The sequence below is a fragment of the Herpailurus yagouaroundi genome, unplaced genomic scaffold (assembly GCF_014898765.1).
Source record: "Herpailurus yagouaroundi ecotype Mexico unplaced genomic scaffold, PumYag 203, whole genome shotgun sequence".
In the NCBI taxonomy this organism is placed as follows: Eukaryota; Metazoa; Chordata; class Mammalia; order Carnivora; family Felidae; genus Herpailurus; species Herpailurus yagouaroundi.
Genome location: NW_024412434.1, coordinates 22,179,905 through 22,199,857, shown reverse-complemented (window position 1 = coordinate 22,199,857; position 19,953 = coordinate 22,179,905). Strand labels below are relative to the sequence as shown.

General features: G+C 41.5%; 1 protein-coding gene across 8 annotated transcripts in view; it reads left to right on the top strand.

The window, feature by feature from the left end:
* OPTN (optineurin) overlaps nucleotides 1-19,953 on the top strand; it is a 42,469-nt gene that overhangs the window by 18,663 nt on the left and 3,853 nt on the right. For 5 of the 8 annotated variants that reach the window (XM_040451422.1, XM_040451417.1, XM_040451420.1 and 2 more), the window contains exons 7-13: nucleotides 6,830-6,932; nucleotides 8,463-8,578; nucleotides 10,185-10,334; nucleotides 10,712-10,805; nucleotides 13,898-14,056; nucleotides 15,919-16,049; nucleotides 16,940-17,022. In XM_040451422.1, coding sequence (XP_040307356.1) covers nucleotides 6,830-6,932; nucleotides 8,463-8,578; nucleotides 10,185-10,334; nucleotides 10,712-10,805; nucleotides 13,898-14,056; nucleotides 15,919-16,049; nucleotides 16,940-17,022 — 836 coding nt within the window. Of the gene's footprint in view, nucleotides 1-6,829; nucleotides 6,933-8,462; nucleotides 8,579-10,184; nucleotides 10,335-10,711; nucleotides 10,806-13,897; nucleotides 14,057-15,918; nucleotides 16,050-16,939; nucleotides 17,023-17,744; nucleotides 17,804-19,953 lie in introns of those variants that run through there. The other 3 variants (XM_040451424.1, XM_040451423.1, XM_040451421.1) reach the window with 3 other exon arrangements.

The following is a 19,953-nucleotide window of genomic DNA, read 5'->3' as shown; positions in this document are numbered from 1 at the left end:
TTCAGTTATGGAACCATTTCCACATTATAATTTTAGAACATTTTTTTCCACCAAATAGGAAACCACTTCCCACTGACACGGATTCCTCATTCCCCACCCCCGGTAATCGGTTTTCTGTCTCCACAGATTCGCTTTTTCTGGACATTTCGTATAAATGGAATCATGTAACTTGTGCACCTTAGTGATTGACTTATTTTATGTAGCATGTTTTCCAGGTTCATCCATGTTGTGGTGTGTGTCAGTTCCTCACTTCCTTTTTGTTGCCAAGAAAGAGTCAGTCCACCATGGGGCTGGACAACATTTTATTTATCAGCTGGTGAACGTTTTGCTTCCCAGTTTATGCCTATTGTGAATAATACTTGCTTTAAACATTCATGCACAATTTTTTGTGTGGAGGTATATATACATATATTTTTTTAATTCTCTAGGGTTATATACCCAGGAGTGGGATTGCTGGGTCATTGGTAACTCTGTGGTTAATAGTTTGAGGAAATACCAAACTGTTATCCACATTGGCTGCTCCATTTTATGTTTCCACCAGCAATATATGAGGGTTCGACTTTCTCCCACATCCTCACTGTGATTTTGATTTCATTTTCTTAACAACTAATATCTTTTCATGTTGCTCATTTGTATACCTTCCTTGAAGAAACATTTCTTGAAATCCTTTGCCCATTTAAAAAAATTGGATTGCCTTTTTATTACTGAGTTATAAGAGTTCATTATATATTCAAGATGCAAATCCCTTATGAGGTATATGACTTGCAATATATTCTCCCATTCTGTAGATTATCTCTTCAGTTCCTGGGTGCTACCATTGGCAGCAGAAATTTTTTTTTTTATTTTTATGTAGTCCAGTTTATCTATGTTTCTTATGTCATTTATGCTTTTGGTGTTGTATCTAAGGAGCCATTGACTAATCCAGGGTCATGAGGATTCACTCCTATGTTTTCTCCTAAAAGGTTTATAGTTTTAGCTCCTACATTTAGGTCTCTGATCCATTTTCAGTTCATTTGTGTATATGGTGTGAGGTAGGGGACCAACTTCATTCTTTCGTGTGTAGATTTCCATTCATCCTAACACCATTTGTTGACCATTCTTTCCCTCACTGAACTGTCTTGCCCCCCTTGGAATAAATCAGTTGGCCATACCTGTAAAGATTAATTTCTGGACCCTCAATTTCATTCCTTTGATTTATATGCCTTTGATTTATATTCTTTGCTAATACTACACTGTCTTGATTACTATAGTTTTGTAGTAAATTTTGGAATCAGGAATAATCAGGACGATTATTTTGGCTACTGCGGATTACATGTTTTTCTGTATAAATCTTAGGATAAGTTTTTCAGTTTCTGTCAGGGGTGGGGTGGGGGGCGGTGGTGTGGAAAGCCAGCTGGGATTTTGTTAAGGATTGCATTGACCCTGGAGTTCAGTTTGGAGAGTTATGCCCTCTTAACATTGTTAAATGTTCTGATCCATGAAAGATAATCCATGGATTTATTTAGGTCAGCTGTGATGTATTTCAGTGATGTTTTGTTGTTTTCAACATATAGGTCATACACTGCTTTTCAAAATTTGTTCCTATGTATTCTGGTCTTTTTAGAACTGTATACATGAAATTGTTTTCTTAATTTAATTTTCGGAGTATTCTTTGGTAGTATGCAGAAATATCACTGGCTTTTTTTTTTTTGTATATTATATATTGATCTCGTAGCTTACAACCTTGTTAGAACTCACGTATTCGCACTATTAGTTTTTTAGTGGATTCCTTAGGATTTTCTTTATACAAGATCACATCATCTGCAAAGAGATAGTGTTACTTCTTCCTTACCAACAAGAAATACTTTGTATTTCTTTTTCTTCCATTATTCCACTGGCTAGAATCTCTAGCACAATGTGAAATATAAGTTGAAAAAGCAGACATGCTTATCTGTTCCTAACCTTAGAGGGAAGGCCTTCAGCCTTTTACCATCAAGTACAATGTTAGCTGTAAGGTTTCACAGATGCTGTGTCAAGTTGAGAAACTCCATTCTAGTTATAGATTGTTACAATTTTTATCATGAAGGGTTTTGGATTTTGTGAAATGCTTTCCATGTCTATGGGGATGATTACATGGGTTTTTAAAGCTTCTGTTAATATGATGTATTATACTGATTGATTTTCACATGTTAAACCTTTCATTCCTGGGTAAATCCCATTGGTCATGATGTATAATCCTTTCTATATGTTGCTAGTTTGGATTGCTCAAATTTTATTCAGGATTTTTGCATCTTTATTCATAAGGGGTATTAGTCTGTAATTTTCTTTTCTTGTGATGCCTGTGTCTGTTTTTGGTATAAGGGAGATACCAGCCTCATAGAATGTGGTAGACGTGTAAACACACACAAATACTTTGGGGTAAAATTCATCTATGGTATAGAGTTGTGAAGTCAATAAATTTCTATGTGCAAATGTACTTTTTAGAAGTACAAAATGCTAAACCAGGTAAGACATGGAAGAGGTTACACAGTAGTTTTAGGACTCCAGTGATTGCAACATTTAATCATAAATATACTACAATATAATTAATTCTCTCAGAAGTTATAGATGCCTTATTGCTCTTAAAATTCTAGCACTATAAGAAGCACTTCCTGGGGTCCCTGGGTGGCTCAGTCAGTTCAGCATTCGACTGTTGATCTCAGCTCAGGTCATGATCTCACGGTTTATGAGTTCAAGCCCACCACAGGCACTGCTAACAGCTCACTCCCCTGCTCACTCTATCTCTCTCTCTCAAAATAAACTTAAAAAAAAAAAAAAAAGCACTTTCTAACTGAAGCAGTTAAAATTTTTAACTATAGAAAGATCTTAAAATGTGAAACCTATGTTATTTATTCAGATGAGGTTAATCTGGAAAACACATTGGCCTTTGTCCGGTGACTTATCTGATAGCTTTTCAAAGGTGCTAAGGGCATGCTGGCTCTAAATCCTAGGATTTTACACCATATGCTACTGCTGTCCCTTAGAAAATTTCAAAGGTTGACTTCTAGGAGACTAGCACCATGTATTGTCATGGAGCAAAATATTTGTCCTATCTTTTAGACAAATCCCAAAAGCATAGTTAACAGTGCACAAATAAATGAGCAAAGGAATGGATGGATGAATGCCCTCCTTTTACACCTTAGTTATCACAGCTGGTTTTTGAAGGGAAGGAGTTACGTGTTGAGGAAGGCCCTCAGTAGCCTGAGTAATCCGTGTGTTTGTATTTTATAGTCATGTTTACCCTTCCCATGTTCCATACATCATTCTCAGAAGTCAGGTGTAGCCAGTAATTCATCCTTACTTAGCATGATCAGCTTTCATGGTGGAAGTGGAAACTTAGGAATTTGCTAATTATACATCCTGATCGTTCATATGAGATATATATAATTCCTGCTTCCAAAATAATTACAGCCCTCTGTCTGCAGCCACAGCCCTTCAGCCTGCCCTAGGAAGTCCGGCCTGCCTTTGAGATGGCTGTTTTTAGTCTCTCCCCTTGAACACCTGTGAAGGGTCCCATTCCCAGTCGCATTGAATTTCTACTTTGTGCGCCAGCCTTCTTTCTGTATATAACAACTGGGAAGTCAGTGATAGTTACCAAGACTAATGTTCTCTAGGTGAGTGTCAGGATGATGATTTTCTCCTAGCTAAGGCAGGACTGAAACTGAGAAACCTGGTTAGCCTGCTTTGGTTTCATGCTCTATAGGAAATGATGAAAACACATTCCAAGACCTAACATGTGTTTTTCTCAAACAAGTGAGTCTTCAACTCTCTTCATTAATCATGAGAAATAAGAGTATAAACAGTCTAAAATTTATTCTGAAAATTTTTAGATTTGTGGGGAGAGAAGCCAATAGGTTTGTCTTTTTTTTCCCCATTGTTTTCCAGGATTAGTATTTCATGCAATTTTTGTTTTCTAAACAAACTTAAACTGACAGCAAGTAAGTGGGGGAAGTGTGTAGAAAGTGTAGCCCAAGAGAATCGAGAGGTAGCACAGAAATTCAGTCCAAGATGAAAATTTTCCTGGGAGAAGAATTTTCCCATGGAGCCCTGTGTCGGATGTGAATAGTGTAATGAAGGCTCATCCATCAACCCTGCATCAGCTGGCCCTTAACCCATTTATTTGGCTTGGCCTGAAAGAGTGCCCGTGCAGCCCCTTAGGTTTGGCAATTTGCATGGGTTCCAACCATTTTGATGTTTCCCTCCATGTACCGGGCTCAAATTGCTGCTGAATTTTCCCCCTGTTGTGAACACAATCTATTGACCTCCAACTCTGAAGGATGGAGATTTAACTGTCTTTCACCCCCCTCGTTGTCATCGCACACAGATGCTTCCGGACCTGGCTGGCCCACTCCACCTCCAAAATCGGCTATGTTGAAATGTAGTGAGATAAGTACTCAGTGTTGATGTTATTAGACATGCACATGGAGCTCTGAGTTGAGCTCTGCTCTGTGCCTTGAACATTCTTCCTTTTTTTGTACAACTTATTTTTTTTTTTTTGCCTCTATGCATAATTACATTTTTAAAACTTGCTTAGTTTCCTCATGCTCTTCCCCAACAAGGAAACCTCTCAGATGTGTTAGTAGTCTAAGAGTATTCTTGCTGCAATCTGGCCTGCTTGCTTCCCAGGTCCTGCTACATTGAACTCATCTTGGCACCTCCCTTTACTTTTGCCCTGGGAACTCCTTCATCTCTCCTGTGTTCCATCACCTGTTTCCTGAATCTAATGCCTTTCCTACGCTTTTTTTTTTTTAATTTCTTTTCAAATAAAGCCCACCATATCTCCACTGACTTACTGAAAAAAGAATTTATGGGCAGTATATTTTCTGACACCTTCATATCTGAAAATCTCTCCTCCTGCCTTTATACTTCATGGATAGTTTGGCTAGGTATAGAATTCTGTAACTGGATATAATTTTCCCTCCACTTTTCGAAAACGTGGCTTCCTTGTGCCCTCGGTTTTGGTGTTACTGCTGAGAAACCCAGTGCCATTGTGATTCTTCATGTTTGTGGTGATGAGACTTCTCACATGCTTTGGTGGTAAACCTGTTTTTCACCTGTCTATTCTGGACACTCTTGGGCTCTTTCATTCTGCAGACTCATGTCCTTCAGTTCTTTAAAAATGATCTTGAATTCATTTAGTAATTATCTCTAACCCTCAGTTTTCTTTGTTCTCTCTTTCTAGCATCACTGTTCTTTTTGAATTGGATCTCCTGTGGTTTAACTCCTTGTTCCCTTTTTCTAGCTCTCCTTTTTTCTTCTTTCTCCTTTCTGATAGATTTGATCAACTTTCATCTTCCTTTTTTGCAGGAGAGAATCTTTTTTATTGTGTTCCATGTTTTTGGTGGTTGTAGTGTTTATGTGTCTAAGGATCCTTCATCGGTGCTGTTTTTTTACTTTTTTTTTCCCCACTGGCATATTCTGTTTTCAGTAAATTACTCTTTTCAGTTTCATATTAAGATTTCCCTTAAATGTCCAGCAGTCTTGCCTGTTTGCTCAGATTCAGCAGGATAATAGGGTATTAGAAGCTGATTGCAACTCTGGGTCCACATCTCAGGAGATCTGGCTGGGAGGTTTTCTCGGGGAAGCCCTGTGTCAGAAACTTTAAATCTTTTCCCTTATGCTGGAGTATCCTTATGTACTCCAACGAGGACTCTTCCAGCATCCTGCCTGGAAGGTACTTTTCTAGATGTCAAAGTCCTTGAGTAGGAATAGGTGGCTGAGGGTCTTAGTGTTCTGTGTGTAAGTTCCCCTTACAGAAAAACCCACTTCTCATCTCTTACTAGTGTCTGACTCCAGAAACCCTTTATTTTGTGATCTTGTAGTCCCTCTTAAACAGGCCTCATCTTTGTCCCCAGATCCCGAGATACCTGGTTTCGATGACTCCTGAGCCTTTTGGTTCCCACAGTGTCGATGACCTCACACTGGCTCTCCCTACTGTTGGCTTCAGAGCCAGCTCTATTGGCTCAGTTCCCACTCGTAGCCATGCCCCCCAAATCTTCTTGCTGTTATTTCCTTTCCCTTTCTCTCATACGTGGCTTTTTATTTTTTTTAATTTTTTTTATTAAAATTTTTTTTTTCAACATTTATTTATTTTTGGGACAGAGAGAGACAGAGCATGAACGGGGGAGGGGCAGAGAGAGAGGGAGACACAGAATCGGAAACAGGCTCCAGGCTCCGAGCCATCAGCCCAGAACCTGATGCGGGGCTCGAACTCACGGACTGTGAGATCGTGAATACGTGGCTTTTTAAAAGTCATTTTGGTGGGGTTCAGGGTGGGACAAGAATTACATGCATGTATTCAGTATACCATCTTTAATCAGAAATCTCTTCTTGTTTTATTTGCGCTGGGCTGGCTTTCATGTGGTTATGATTCACTGGAGGAAGGTTTGTCCATTTGTGTGTTTTTAGGGACTTGCGACCTTTGATGGGTCCTAAAAAGGCATCCTCTCTCTGCTGAATCCTTATAAAGGGACACACACTCTTGTAACACACATGCATGACCTACGTGCACACAAAAACACAGATTTTAAAAATATTTCTGCATATTACTGTTACGTGAAAAGTGGCAGTGTTTTTCAGTGTTTGGGATGATTTATGCCTTTGACCCTGCCTAAACCCATCCCTTCAATCAATTCTAGCCAATTTTAGGATGAGAGCAAAACCCAAAAAAGTTAACATAGCAAGTGCAGAGAGATTTTGAAGCCCCATATCTTTTATGGATTTCAAACGGTGTTCTTTTAGTGCTTCCACAACTGTTTCTCTTCTTGAAGCCACAGAGAAAGTAACTTTTCCATATTCTGCACTTTTTCAGAGTTTCATATTTTGAAAAGAAAGCCAGTGATCATGCGGAAGTCGAGACCCAGACAGAGACGAGCAAAGAAAAAGAGAAAGAAGAGGGGAAAGGCCCAGAAACCGTGGGTACTCAGGTTCTCAGACTCTGTCACCCCCCACCGAGGGCCCAAAGTGTGGTATCTGAAGTCGAGTCTTGTGTCGGGTTCTTCGCGTTAGAAATAGAAATAATTTTAATGTTGGATATGTTCTATTTCTCTCCTGTTCCATGTCCCGATTTGAAATTCATCCATAGTAAATTGTAGGGAGATGTGTTCCCATCCCAGTGATTCTAGGGAATCACGCCTCTGTCTCTTCTTGGCTGATTTCTCTCCTAACTTACTGAGTGGACAGGCCTGCTAATGGAGAAAGGAATGTTGTCCACTTTGTAATAAGATCATTTGAGAATATGACCCAGAACTCGAGATCAAATTAAAAGCTTTTGGTTCTACCCTCCTACTGGTTTGAATGACATAGTTTGAATGAAAAGCTTGTACTGCCAGTGTTCCGTGGCAGCTCAGAGATGTGCCCTTGGAGCCTGCCACATGGTCTTCAGCTTAGGGAAGGCTGGCGAAGCCAGGAAGTTGTGAGGGCTGCAGTTGCCCACGTGACAAGCGTGGACGTACGTAAGATGCTCACCTCAGCGGATTCATTTATTCAGCAAATGTATGCAGAGTGCCTACCATATGCCATGGCCGGGGCTGAGTCTCCTACTTCAAGAGACTGACGACCGCTTAAAACACAGAGATGAAGAGGCAGCCTGGGCGTAATCGTACTTGGTTGACCAAAACCATTTGTCAGTAATGGAGAAGTATGGAGATTTCCAAGGCAACGTAAAACTCATTGCCAGCAATTCTGCCAGAACTGCCGGGAAAAAGGCGGTTCGGTGAGAAAAGTGGAGTAAACTGGAGGCATAAATCAGCCAGGGAATATGGATGGGCATGGGTTGCTGTCTGGACAAATTAGATTGTGCTCTGACACCACCATGTTCTGTGATCCCCTGGACTGTGATCAGTGTTAACTTAGTTATGATAAAGGACGAGCAGAAATTAGCAAAATCTAAAATGCCTGCGGCCTCTCTCTACGTAAAAGTCAAAACCTCAACATCTGGGAACGTTTGTGTGAATTTTGGCTCCGACAGGTCTTAAGAAGGGAGGTTCTTGGGTTGCCAAGTATCAAAGAGGAGACGTTTTTCTTCCATTTAAATAACCTCCACCGATTTGTATAAGAAAAAAAATTAATTATGATAAAGTCATTATCACAAGTGCATCCGAATCGATCATTTAAGAAAAACAGCATTTTGTGTACACATATATATGTTTTATTTATTTATATTTATCTATTTATATTTATTAGTGATTATACATATAAATTACACATTGTGAAATATAAACTGTTATATATAACTAGTAAATACAGACATATCAGGTGACAGAGTTGTATCTAAAACGTTTCTTTTCATGTACAATATTTGGGGTGTTCATTGTCCAAAGTGTAATCAATTCACCCATCAGTCTTAGGTGGACACTAATGGTTCACACTGTTTTCTCACAAAGAGGTTCATTTGATCTCTGATGTGAATTGCATGTGCGTGCTTGGGATTTTCTGTGTGACAGGTTGGAAGCGAAGTGGAGACGTTGAACCTTCAGGTGACCACCCTATTTAAGGAGCTTCAAGAGGCTCATACAAAACTCAGCGAAGCTGAGCTAATGAAGAAGAGACTTCAAGAGAAGTAAGAGCGAGGGATGAATTTTTTCTTCTTCTTTGGAAAGTGTACATTTTTACAAAATACCATGTAAAAACATGGTTTTGCTACTGTGTTACTGAAAGAAAAATAGAAACCTAATTAAAATCTGAATTTGGAAAACACGAATGTTGAGGTGAATGCACAGGTTCACGTGAAATACTTGTACTAAAATGCGGGGGGCGGGGGGCCAGGGAAATCTGATGCAGTTGTTTGCGGGTGTCAGTGAAATGCACTAGCCTCTGTGAGGACCTGTAAAAAAGCAGTAAGCCAGATGTCCCGTGACCTTCCTGAGTCAACAGCGTTGATACAAGGACACATAAACGAAAGCTGCAAAGAGCAAAAAGAACTGGAATGAGATTTATTGAGGAAAAGAAAATCATTTTCAATCAGTTATGAAGGCTACTATTTACACTGAGAACTTTGCATGTGCTTGTTTTTCTTGATGTAACGAGTTACCCAGAATTTAGAAGAGCGAAGTTTATGTGGTTCTTTGGGATTGGCTGGCAAGCATATTCCCGGCACAGTGTAGGAGCGTATGTTGCCTTGGAGTTAAATTTACCAAGGCTAAACAGTATTCTGGTAATCTGGCACAGCATGGTAGCGAAAGCTAGGGACTTTGGACAAACTGACCTCGTTGAAATGTGGATCTACAATTCATTTGTGGTATTAGCTTGGGCAAGTTGGTTATTTAACCTCTCTGAGCTCTAGTTTTATCATTTGTAAAATGTGTGTCATTATCCCTACTTCTTAACGTGTTGAGATGTTTGACACACTTGGCGTTAATGCCTTGCATATGGCCACTGTAGTTTCATATTTACTATTATTATACTGAAATTCTCTTTCTGATCTTTAAGAGGGCTTAGGACATTTTCTCTTCCCTTATTAAATCTTTGTCATGGGGCCCCTGGGTGGCTCAGTCAATTAAGCATCGAAATTCAGCTCAGGTCATGACCTCACGGTTCGTGAGTTCAAGCCCCATGTCAGGCTCTGTGCTGACAGCTCAGAGCCTGGAGTCTGCTTCTGATTCTGTGTCTCCCCCTCTCTCTGCCCCTCCCCCACTCATGCTCTGTCTCTCTCTGTCTCAAAAATAAACACTAAAAAAAAAAAAAACCTTGTCAGAAGTCATAGTCTTTGTGCTTAACAAAACCCATAACTTTTTAAAATATTGACAATATCCATGGATCAGTATGCGAAAAGTACCTTTAGCCAATTACTATTTTGGTCTGTGTCTGAAGAACAAAAATATGTTTTTACATGACTACATAAGGCAGTTTTTACATGACTGCATAAGGCTTGTGTGGTCTTAGATCTGTACTTTTTTACATTAGGCATACGGATTCTGAAATACGTAAATTTATTTTCCAAGAAAAGATCTGCATTTTTTTTTAATGTTTAGTCATGAGGGTTTAGAAATACTGCCTGTTTCCAGTAAAGAAGCAAGGAGGATAAAATATTTTAGTTTGCTTGCTAAATACTCCTTGAAAAATGCAATCCTAAATTTCTTTGTATTTGCTACATAGTCTTGGGATTTGAGAGCCACTGAGAAATGAAGGAGCATCATTCATCCTCATGAAATATCGATCTTTCTTAGATGTCAGGCCCTTGAAAGGAAGAATTCTGCAACCCCATCAGAGCTGAATGAAAAGCAGGAGCTTGTTTATAACAACAAAAAGTTGGAACTACAAGTGGAAAGCATGCGATCAGAAATCAAAATGGAGCAAGCTAAAACTGAAGATGAAAAGTGAGTAGCCACGAGCAAATGACTACTTGCTGGAAGAAAATAGGAGAGCACTTTTATCAGGTTGGAAATAGGATTTGAGAATACATTAAAAGATTTTCTCTTTTATGTATCTGAAGGAGCACAGGAGATTTTTCTGAGGAGATAACATTTGTTTTATTAGAACAGAATTATTAACGTGACTTGTAACCAATCTTGATTTTTTTTTTTTTTGTAAAGATTGTTTTCTTTGAGAGTAAGAAAATGCTAGCAGGTGGTGGGGTGGCAAAGGTAGGAGAGAAGAATTTGCTAGTTGAGTGTTCAGAAGGGGGTTGGAAAGCAAGACTAAGTTTTTCTGATAGCTCCCCCAAGATACCATTTCTTACTGTCTTTTTCAATAGGTCCAAGGTAGCCACTCTCCAGGTGACACATAACAAGCTTCTTCAAGAATACAATAATTCGTTGAAAATGATCGAGGAACTGAAAAGGAAAGAGGTACTCATAGAAGAAAATTACTTCCGTAGCCTCATAATAAAAAGAAACTGTTAAACATTTTTATATGTAAAGTAGTTGTCAATGCTTAACTAAGTCTGGTTTCAAAGGGTGCCCTTCATTTTATCATTGATTTCTCGTGTCCGAGTGCATGTGAGTTCCGGTGTTCTACCTATGTGTAACGTGCTTCGCGTGCAGGGATGGTGCTGATTCCTACAGTCGGGGAGTAAGCTTTTAGGATTTCTATCAGCGGGTGGGTCTGTAGGACAGCTACCAGCATGGGCTCCCACGTGAGCAGGGCGCGGTGAGACCACTGGCTGCCCCTGGAGGGGTCGTGTCCGTTGAGCTGTCATGGGGCTAGCTTGCTACTGTCAGTGACCTTGAGACCCTGGACTCACCGGACTGCAACTTCCATTAGTATAATGCCACCATGATATGGCAGTTTAAACATGGGTAGATATGTGAGGTGATGGATGTTAATTAACCTGGTTGGGGGAACCCTGTCATGCTGTATACATCTGTCAAATTGCCACATTCTTCACTTTAAATATCTTATAGTTTTACTTGTCAGTTTTACTTGAAGAAAGCTGGGATAAATAAGTAAAGATCATGGAAGCTCTGAATTTGAGTTTATATGCTTATAAATGTACTCTTTGTTTTTCATTTTTCTTTTTTTTTTTTTTTAATTTTTTTTTCAACGTTTATTTATTTTTGGGACAGAGAGAGACAGAGCATGAACGGGGGAGGGGCAGAGAGAGAGGGAGACACAGAATCGGAAACAGGCTCCAGGCTCTGAGCCATCAGCCCAGAGCCCGACGCGGGGCTCGAACTCCCAGACCGCGAGATCGTGACCTGGCTGAAGTCGGACGCTTAACCGACTGCGCCACCCAGGCGCCCCTGTTTTTCATTTTTCTTAAGAGAATATTGTTCCTAAGACTTAGTAAATTTTTTTTGATTATTTATTTTTTAATGTTTGTTAATTTATTTTTTGAGAGAGAGATAGTGAGCAGTGGGGGGCCAGAGAAAGAAGGAGACAGAATCCCAAGCAGGCTTCATGCTGTCAGTGCAGAGCCCAGCGTAGGCCTCAAACTCACGAACCGTGAGATCATGACCTGAGCCGAAATCGAGAGCGAACACTTAGCTGACTGAGCCACCCAGGTGCCCCTATGTATTTATTTTTAATTAAAGTATAGTTGCGATATTATGTCAGATCAGTTTTCATAGTGATTTGATATTTACACACATTTTGAAATGCTCATAATTGTAGTTACCATCTGTCACCATACAAAGTTATCAAGATAGTATTGACCGTACAGTTGACCCTTGAACAAAAGGGGTTTGCACGGGTCCACTTAATGTGCAGCTTTTTTATTTCTTTTTAAAATTTTTTTAAAAATGTTTATTTTTGAGAGAGCGCAAGCAGGGGAGGGACAAAGAAAGAGGGACAGAGGATCTGAAGCGGGCTCTGTGCTGACAGCACCAAGCCCGATGTGGGGCCCAGACTCACAAACCACGAGATCATGACCTGAGCTGAAGTTGGACACTCAACCAACTGAGCCACCCAGGTGCCCCCTAATATGCAGATTTTTTGAAGTATAGTACTATAAATGTATTTTTTTCTTTATGACTTTCCTAATAACATTTTCTTTTCTCTAGCTCACTTTATTGTCAGAATATAGCATATAACTCATATAACACACAAAGTATGTGTTAACCAACTAAATTATCAGTAAGGCTTCCAGTCAACCATAGACTATTACTAGTTAAATTTCTGGGGAGTCAAAAGTTATGTGTAAATTTGTGACTATGCAGGAGTAAGTACCTCTAACCCCCATGTTGTTCTAACCCCAACTGTATCCCCTACACTGTACTGTGCTTTCCCTTGGCTTATATTTTATAACTAGAAGTTTGTACCTCTTGACCCCCTTCACCTATCTCGCCCATCCCCCATCTCCCTCTCCTCTGGCAACCACCAGTTTGTTCTCTGTATTTATGAGTTTGTTTCTGTTTTGTTTGTGCATTTGTTTTGCTTTTTAGATGCCACATGTAAGTGAAATCATATGGTATTTGTTTCTCTGACTTACTTCACTTAGCGGAATACCCTCTTGGTCCATCCATATTGTCACAAATGGCAACATTTCAGTCTTTTTATGGCTGACTAATACTCCATTGTGTATATACATATATACACATCACTTCTATGATGGACCCTTGGGTTGCTTCCATATCTTGGCTACTGTAAATAATGCTGTAGTAAACATAGGAGTGGATATATCTTTTTGAATTAGTATTTTCATTTTCTTTGGATATATACACAGAGTTGGAATTGCTGAATCATACAGTAGTTCTATTTTTAATTTTTTGAGGAAACTCCCGACTTTTCCAAAGTGGCTGCACCAGTTTACGTTTCCACCAACAGCGCACAAGGGTTCCCCTTTCTCCACATCCTCACCAACATTTGTTCTTTCTTGTCTTTTTTGATACTGGCCATTCTGACAGGTGTGATGGGATAAATTTTTAACTTAAACAAGTTTCTTTTCCACTGACTTCACCAAGTAAGAGTAACATTAGTGGGAAAAATAACAGTAGCAGTGAGTTACAGCGTCACTGAGATCAAGGTTTGTTATTATTTCCCTTATTTTAGTGGGGGTTTTTTCATTGTTTTAAATTACGAAATTATAATTTGTGGGGTGCCTCGGTGGCTCAGCTGGTTAAGCATCTGACTCTTGCTTTCGGCTCAGGTCATGATCTCACGGTTCATGAGTTCAAGCTCCACATCAAGTTCTGTGCTGACAGTGTGGACCGTGCTTGGGATTCTGTCTCTCTCTCTCTGCCCCTCCCCTGCTCACGCTGTGTGTATGTGTGTGTGTGTGTGTGTGTGTGTGTGTGTGTGTGTGTGTGTCTCAAAAAAAAAAAAAATTATCATTTGCAAGCTGTGAGTTAAATGAATACAACTTTCTGAGCACGTTACCGTTGCCAATGAACAGAACAGTTCAGAGCCTGTCATTTAAAAACAGACAAAACTTCCTTTAATATTTTACTACAGCAGGTTGGATTATGTCACAACCATTCTAGAATACACTTGTCTCTTGCAGTCAGAAAAAGTGGATAAGGTGGTACTACAAGAACTAAGCGAGAAACTGGCGCTGGCAGAGAAGGCGCTGGCTTCCAAGCAGCTTCAGATGGACGAGATGAAGCAGACCATCGCCAAGCAGGAGGAGGACCTGGAGACCATGACCGTCCTGAGGGCTCAGGTGAGCCGCGTCGCGATGGAGCTCAGTGGCGCCAACCCCGGCTGTGGTCTCAAATGGGAAGGCGATGGTGTTTCGGATATATTTTTGGATTTTATATTCCTTCCACCGACATATTTTGTTTAAATTTTATTGAAGCACATCACGTGTGGAAAGTGCACCAGACCGTCCAGTGAAACCATAAAATGTGAGGGGGGAAAAACCTGCTTTTATTAGAGTAATGGGCATTTCTCTATTAAGTAGCCCATTTTTACTTTGTAACTTTGTGACCGTGAAGAGATTGCTATCGTGGCAGAATGTTTACGTTTCTAGGTAAGAAATTACCCTCCAAGTTAGCGGCTAAAACAATGACAGGTATTCGTTACCTCGCAGCATTTCTGTGGGTCGGGCCTCCAGGAACAGGTTAGCAGGGTGATTCCGGCTCAGGGCCCCTCATGAGGCTGCGCTCAGGATAGACTAGAAGACCCATTTCCAAGCCGGCTCGCTCCCATGGCTGCGGGCGAGAGGCCTCAGTGCCTCACCCCCCGGGCCTCTCCCCGGGCTGGCTTGCGCACCCCCCGTGACATGGGAGCTGGCTTCCCCCACTGCAGGTCACCCCGGAGAGAATGAGGTGGAAGCCACAGTGTCTTTCGTGACCTAGGCTCAGAGGCCACGCACAGTCCTTCCTGCGCTACCCTAGTGCTTACGTGGGTTGGCCCTGTTCATTGTGGGAGGGCACCACGTAAGGGTGTGAATACCAACAGTTGAGGGTCCCTGGAGCCATGGTGGAGGCTGGCTACTACTGTGGGAAGCGGCGTTGGGGCTTCAGTCTCGGTTCAAGTGCTGGTATGACACTTACCAAGATTAAGAGCTATTAAACTTGTAAAATGAGCATAGCAAGGCTACATTCCCAGGATTTTTGATAAGGTGCAATAAGATAGGAATGTAGGCACCCAACAGAGGACTTTGTGCATGTTTGGCCTCAATAAATACCATCTATTTACTATTACTATTTAAAATTTAACTTAAGGAAAGCCTTCATAAACATACCTGACAGAGTAAATAAACCATGTGCTGTATTAAGCTAACCCTGAATATTATTTTTTTCAAAAGATCAGAGAATTTTGGGGCGACTGGGTGGCTCAGTCGGTTAAGCATCTGACTTCAGCTCAGGTCAAGATCTCGTGGTTCATGGGTTCGAGCCCCGTACAGGCTGTGGGCTGACAGCTCAGAGCCTAAAAGCCTGCTTCGGATTCTGTGTCTCCCTCTCTGTCTCTGCTCCTCCCCCGCTCACTCTCTCTCTCTCTCTCTCTCTCTCTCTCTCAAAAGTAAACATTTAAAAAATTTAAAAAAAAAATCAGAGAATTTTACTGAATGAATGGTACATGCGGTGTTTTTTTTTTTTTTAATTTTTTTTTTCAACATTTATTTATTTTTGGGACAGAGAGAGACAGAGCATGAACGGGGGAGGGGCAGAGAGAGAGGGAGACACAGAATCAGAAACAGGCTCCAGGCTCTGAGCCATCAGCCCAGAGCCTGACGCGGGGCTCGAACTCACGGACCGCGAGATCGTGACCTGGCTGAAGTCGGATGCTTAACCGACTGCGCCACCCAGGCGCCCCGAGTACGTGCGGTGTTTAAACCACCTACCTTGGTGTCATTGCCGAGTTCTAATTGTCTAAAGTGCACACACACACAGCTTGTCTTCTGTCAGAAGGTGGTTGGAAGGTCACGGTCACCACCCTGGTTTCTAGCAGGAAGATGCACCTGTGACTTACAAGGTGCATCCCAGGAGGCAGCACCCATTCCGCGCCCTGTCCCCAGGTGACTGTGGAGCATCCAAATCTATCCAGGCAGTAACTTCTGTGTCTTTTACCTTCTTCCAGATGGAAGTTTACTGTTCTGACTTTCATGCTGAAAGAGCGGCAAGAGAGAAAATACACGAAGAAAAGGAGCAGCTGGCTTTGCAGCTGGCAATTCTGCTGAAAGAGAATAACGATTTTGAAGATGGAGGCAGGTGAGGGGAGGGAGGGCTCAGGCCACACACCCGGAGCCCGGGGCGCGGGTGGAGGGCAGGCGGTGGTCAGAGGTGCTTCTCCAGTCGAGCTGCAGGAAGTACTCTGGGCTCACTTCACTTGGTTGCGTCCCCGACACTCAGACACTCAGCCTGACTTACAACAAGGCCTGGTGGCGTCTCGCGGGAACCTGAGGTGTTCTTTGCTTTCAGGCCTTGTGTGTTCCCAGGTTCTAGCCTGCCGCTGTCGGGGGTCAATATTCTTAACACTTTAAACAATTCTGTAATATGTTTGCAGGGCGCCTGGGTGGCCAGTCCGGTAAGCGTCCAGCTCTTGATTTCTGCTCAGGTCATGATCTCACAGTTGTGAGATCGAGCCCCATGTTGGGCTCACACTGGGCATGGAGCCTACCCGGGATTCTCTCTCTGCCTCTACCCTGCCCTATTGTGCTCACTCGTGCTCTCTCTCTCTCTCTTTCTCTCTAAAAAGAAAAAAAAATCACTAGGTCTCATTCTGCAGCTTGTTTTATGGAACACTGTGATTTTGGACTCTGGGTGTGTGTGTGTGTGTGTGTGTGTGCAGATTTATTTCATTCTCTTGAATTGCCCTATAGTGTCTTCTTTTAGAAATACGCCCCTTTTTTCTAATCCATTTCCTTATCCAGAGACAGTTTGGTTATTTACTGATTTTTTAATCTTAATTGTTATTTTCTTTTACTACACTGTGCTACTACCAATAATATTTCAAACTCAAGTTAACCCTTAAGTTCTGGTTTTTATGAAACTTGCATTTTTTTTAGCTCTCTCCCCCCCATATTGCTCTTGAATGTCTGCTTAATGTTGTCATATTTCAGGGCTTTAAAACATCACTATAGTGTCACTTTTCATCCCAGTAGGCAGTCCTTGATGGAGATGCAGAGCCGTCATGGGGCAAGAACAAGTGACCCTGACCAGCAGGCCTACCTCGCTCAGAGAGGTGAGTCCCGTGTGATTGTTGGTTTTCAGGGCTCCAGGGGATAACTATTCTATGAAGAGAACGCTTGAAGACAATTTCACTACATTCTACAAAATGAATTTCAGATCAGACTGTGAAAAATGTAGCACCCCGCAGTCTTATTTTCACAGTACCCTAATTCTCCATCCATTACAGACTGACTCCAGACACCAGACTCTCTTCGTGCTGGCAGTTAAGGCCTGGCATAGCCTAACTTTTAACCTTCTCCTCCTCGAATTCCCTACAGCTGTTAGCCAACAGAATCGCTCCCTGTTCCTTGAACTCGTCATAGGCTTGCATACCCGCATATACTTCCCTACGTGGCATCCTTCCCTCACACACGTCCCTGTCCCCCTCCTGTCTCTTTCCAGTGAACCCCTACCCCGTCTGCAAAACCCATTTCAAATACTATCCCTGTGATTCTAGCAGAATGTAACCTCTCCCTCCTGAATTTCCAAAGTACTCTGTTCCTCTTAAAGGACTCATCTGCTATGTTATAATTATCGATGTGTTCTAAATATGCATCTAGGCGTTGTATTAAATAAGCTGTCCCAGAACTTGAATCTTCACCCATTACTTGGTGTTGTGCACATAATAATGTTAGCATTTACTGAGTTTACTGTGCGTAGACACTGTCCTGATCACTTCATACACGTTATTTCTTGTGATCCTCACAAAAGTTCATGAGTTATATATTTTCACAGTTCTCCAGAAGACAAGGTTAAACAACCCAGGATCACAAGGTTAGTTAGGAGCTGAACTGGACATAGAAAACCCAAGATTATCTGACTCTTAACCACTACACGCTACCGCATGTAATAAGTTGTCATCTAATTATGTACCACATCCAGATTTTAGTTGCCTGAGTGAAATCAGTCTTGACACTTACTAACAGTGCTGTGTTTATTACCTGGTTTTAATACACTGTAGTAATGTTTTGTAATGTATAATAAATCCCTGTGTTGTAGTACATCACTGAAAGGGAAGTAGTATCCTGGAGTCTAGATAAGAAAAAAAAAAGAATTCAAAGGATTGAAGACTGACAGAGCTGCCACTAAAAAGAATCTGGGTTTAGGATGCCATCCCAAATTTCACATAAAACTGGCTTTTTAACATTTTTTTAATGGTGGACCAGTCTGAGTCCCTTCCATATACCAACCGATTACTGAAACATCACAGTGTCAGCAGCAGCAAGGAAGCAAGCAGGATGTATCGTCACCTGTTCAATCTTGGGGAAATTTCTCTGAGTATCCCTTTCACCTTCCTTCTTCCCCTGTCCCCCCACCAAAGTTCTTTCATAGGAAAAAAATAAGTTAAAGTAATGTTAGGGGCACCTGGGTGGCTCTGTCGGTTAAGCCTCCGACTTCGGCTCAGGTCACGATCTCGTGGTTTGTGAATTTGAGCCCTGTGTTGGGCTCTGTGCTGACAACTCCCAGCCTGGAGCCTGCTTCGGATCCTATGTCTCCCCGTCTCTCGGCCCCTCCCCTGCTCATGCTCTGTCTCTCTCTGTCTCTCAATAATAAATAAATGTTAAAAAAAATTTTTTTAAAGTAATGTTAGAGGTAGTAACTCAGGTTAAAAATCAACCGCATTCATTGGGCATACGTAGAGGTAGCACATAGACTGACATGAACACTAGCCACAGGCATGTTGAGCGTTGTAGGGTAAAGCTGTGTTCTTCTGTCAAACCTGCGTCTACACTTGAGCACCACCAGACATTTTCTCTAGCCTGATTTAAATATCCCAGGAACACCCATCTACCTCTGATATCAAAAGTGCGACATTGTCTTGGGTCCAAAAGGACAGTCTCTTGCGTCTGGATTTCTTAGAGGAAGATTTTCCTTGGTCATAATTAAATAAGGCAAATGCCTGTTTATGTTTAAAAAAAAATAACAAAAACAGACATTCTTTGACTTACAATCCAAAACTCATCGCAAAGTACATGTTTGTTCATGATTTTCCTACTAAGCTTCTTGTCTTTCACAAAGTAATATTCCACAGACTGTCTTCAGATTTTGATCTTAGTTTTTTAGCTTCGTAACAAAGCTGCCTTAGACAGTAGCCCCTGTTCACTCTCTTTCATCATTGTGGTCACCCGTGGCCAGCAAAGCATCTGCCCTGGTCTGGGACACTCAGCTGAGCACGAGGGAAGAAATAGGTACAGGCATGGTCAGGTCTGAAGCAGCTGATGGTCTGGTTGGAGAGACAGGATGTGCGCATAAGAAGATGGACTCATAAAACAAGATACGATTTAAGTAATAGAGATAATGCTACTTAAGGTCAGAGGGAAGGATGATCCCTGAGGGCCAGGGCAGCTGAGAAAGGTCTTGAAAAGGCCCGACTTTAAGCTTGACCTTAAAGCTAGGATTTCAGTCAGTACGGTATGAGAATAAAAGGTCAAAGACAAAGGAGTGTGATGGGTTAACAATGAAAAACAAGTTTATTTTATAGCAAAGAGCAGGAAGGTAGAGGGAACCCGTTAACCACCTCATACGACAGCTCAAGTCTGAGTCTCGAAACCTAGACCAGGACGAAAGGAAAGGCAAAGATGGATGAAATAAAGTTTAAAATGAAGAATCAACAGTCCCCGATAAGTGGCCTATTGCCCTCCAGAGCAGGGTTTAGCAAACTGCAGCCCACACAAAAAGTTTACTGACTCCTGATCTAGGACCGTGAGATCACTAGAAAGATCCATGCTTCTAGAAATCACAGCTTGCGATCAGTATTTCTGTGCAATGGTGTTTCTGAAGTTCACTGAACACAGACTGTCTACCATAGTCTCCATATTCAATTCAAATAATTGAATTGAATTGAATTGAATTGAATTGAATTGAATTGAAGGTTAAAGGTTACCTCCATGATCAGCCTCCAAAGCAAACACTGGGCGCTGACTGCAAGTTCTGAGACCAAAAT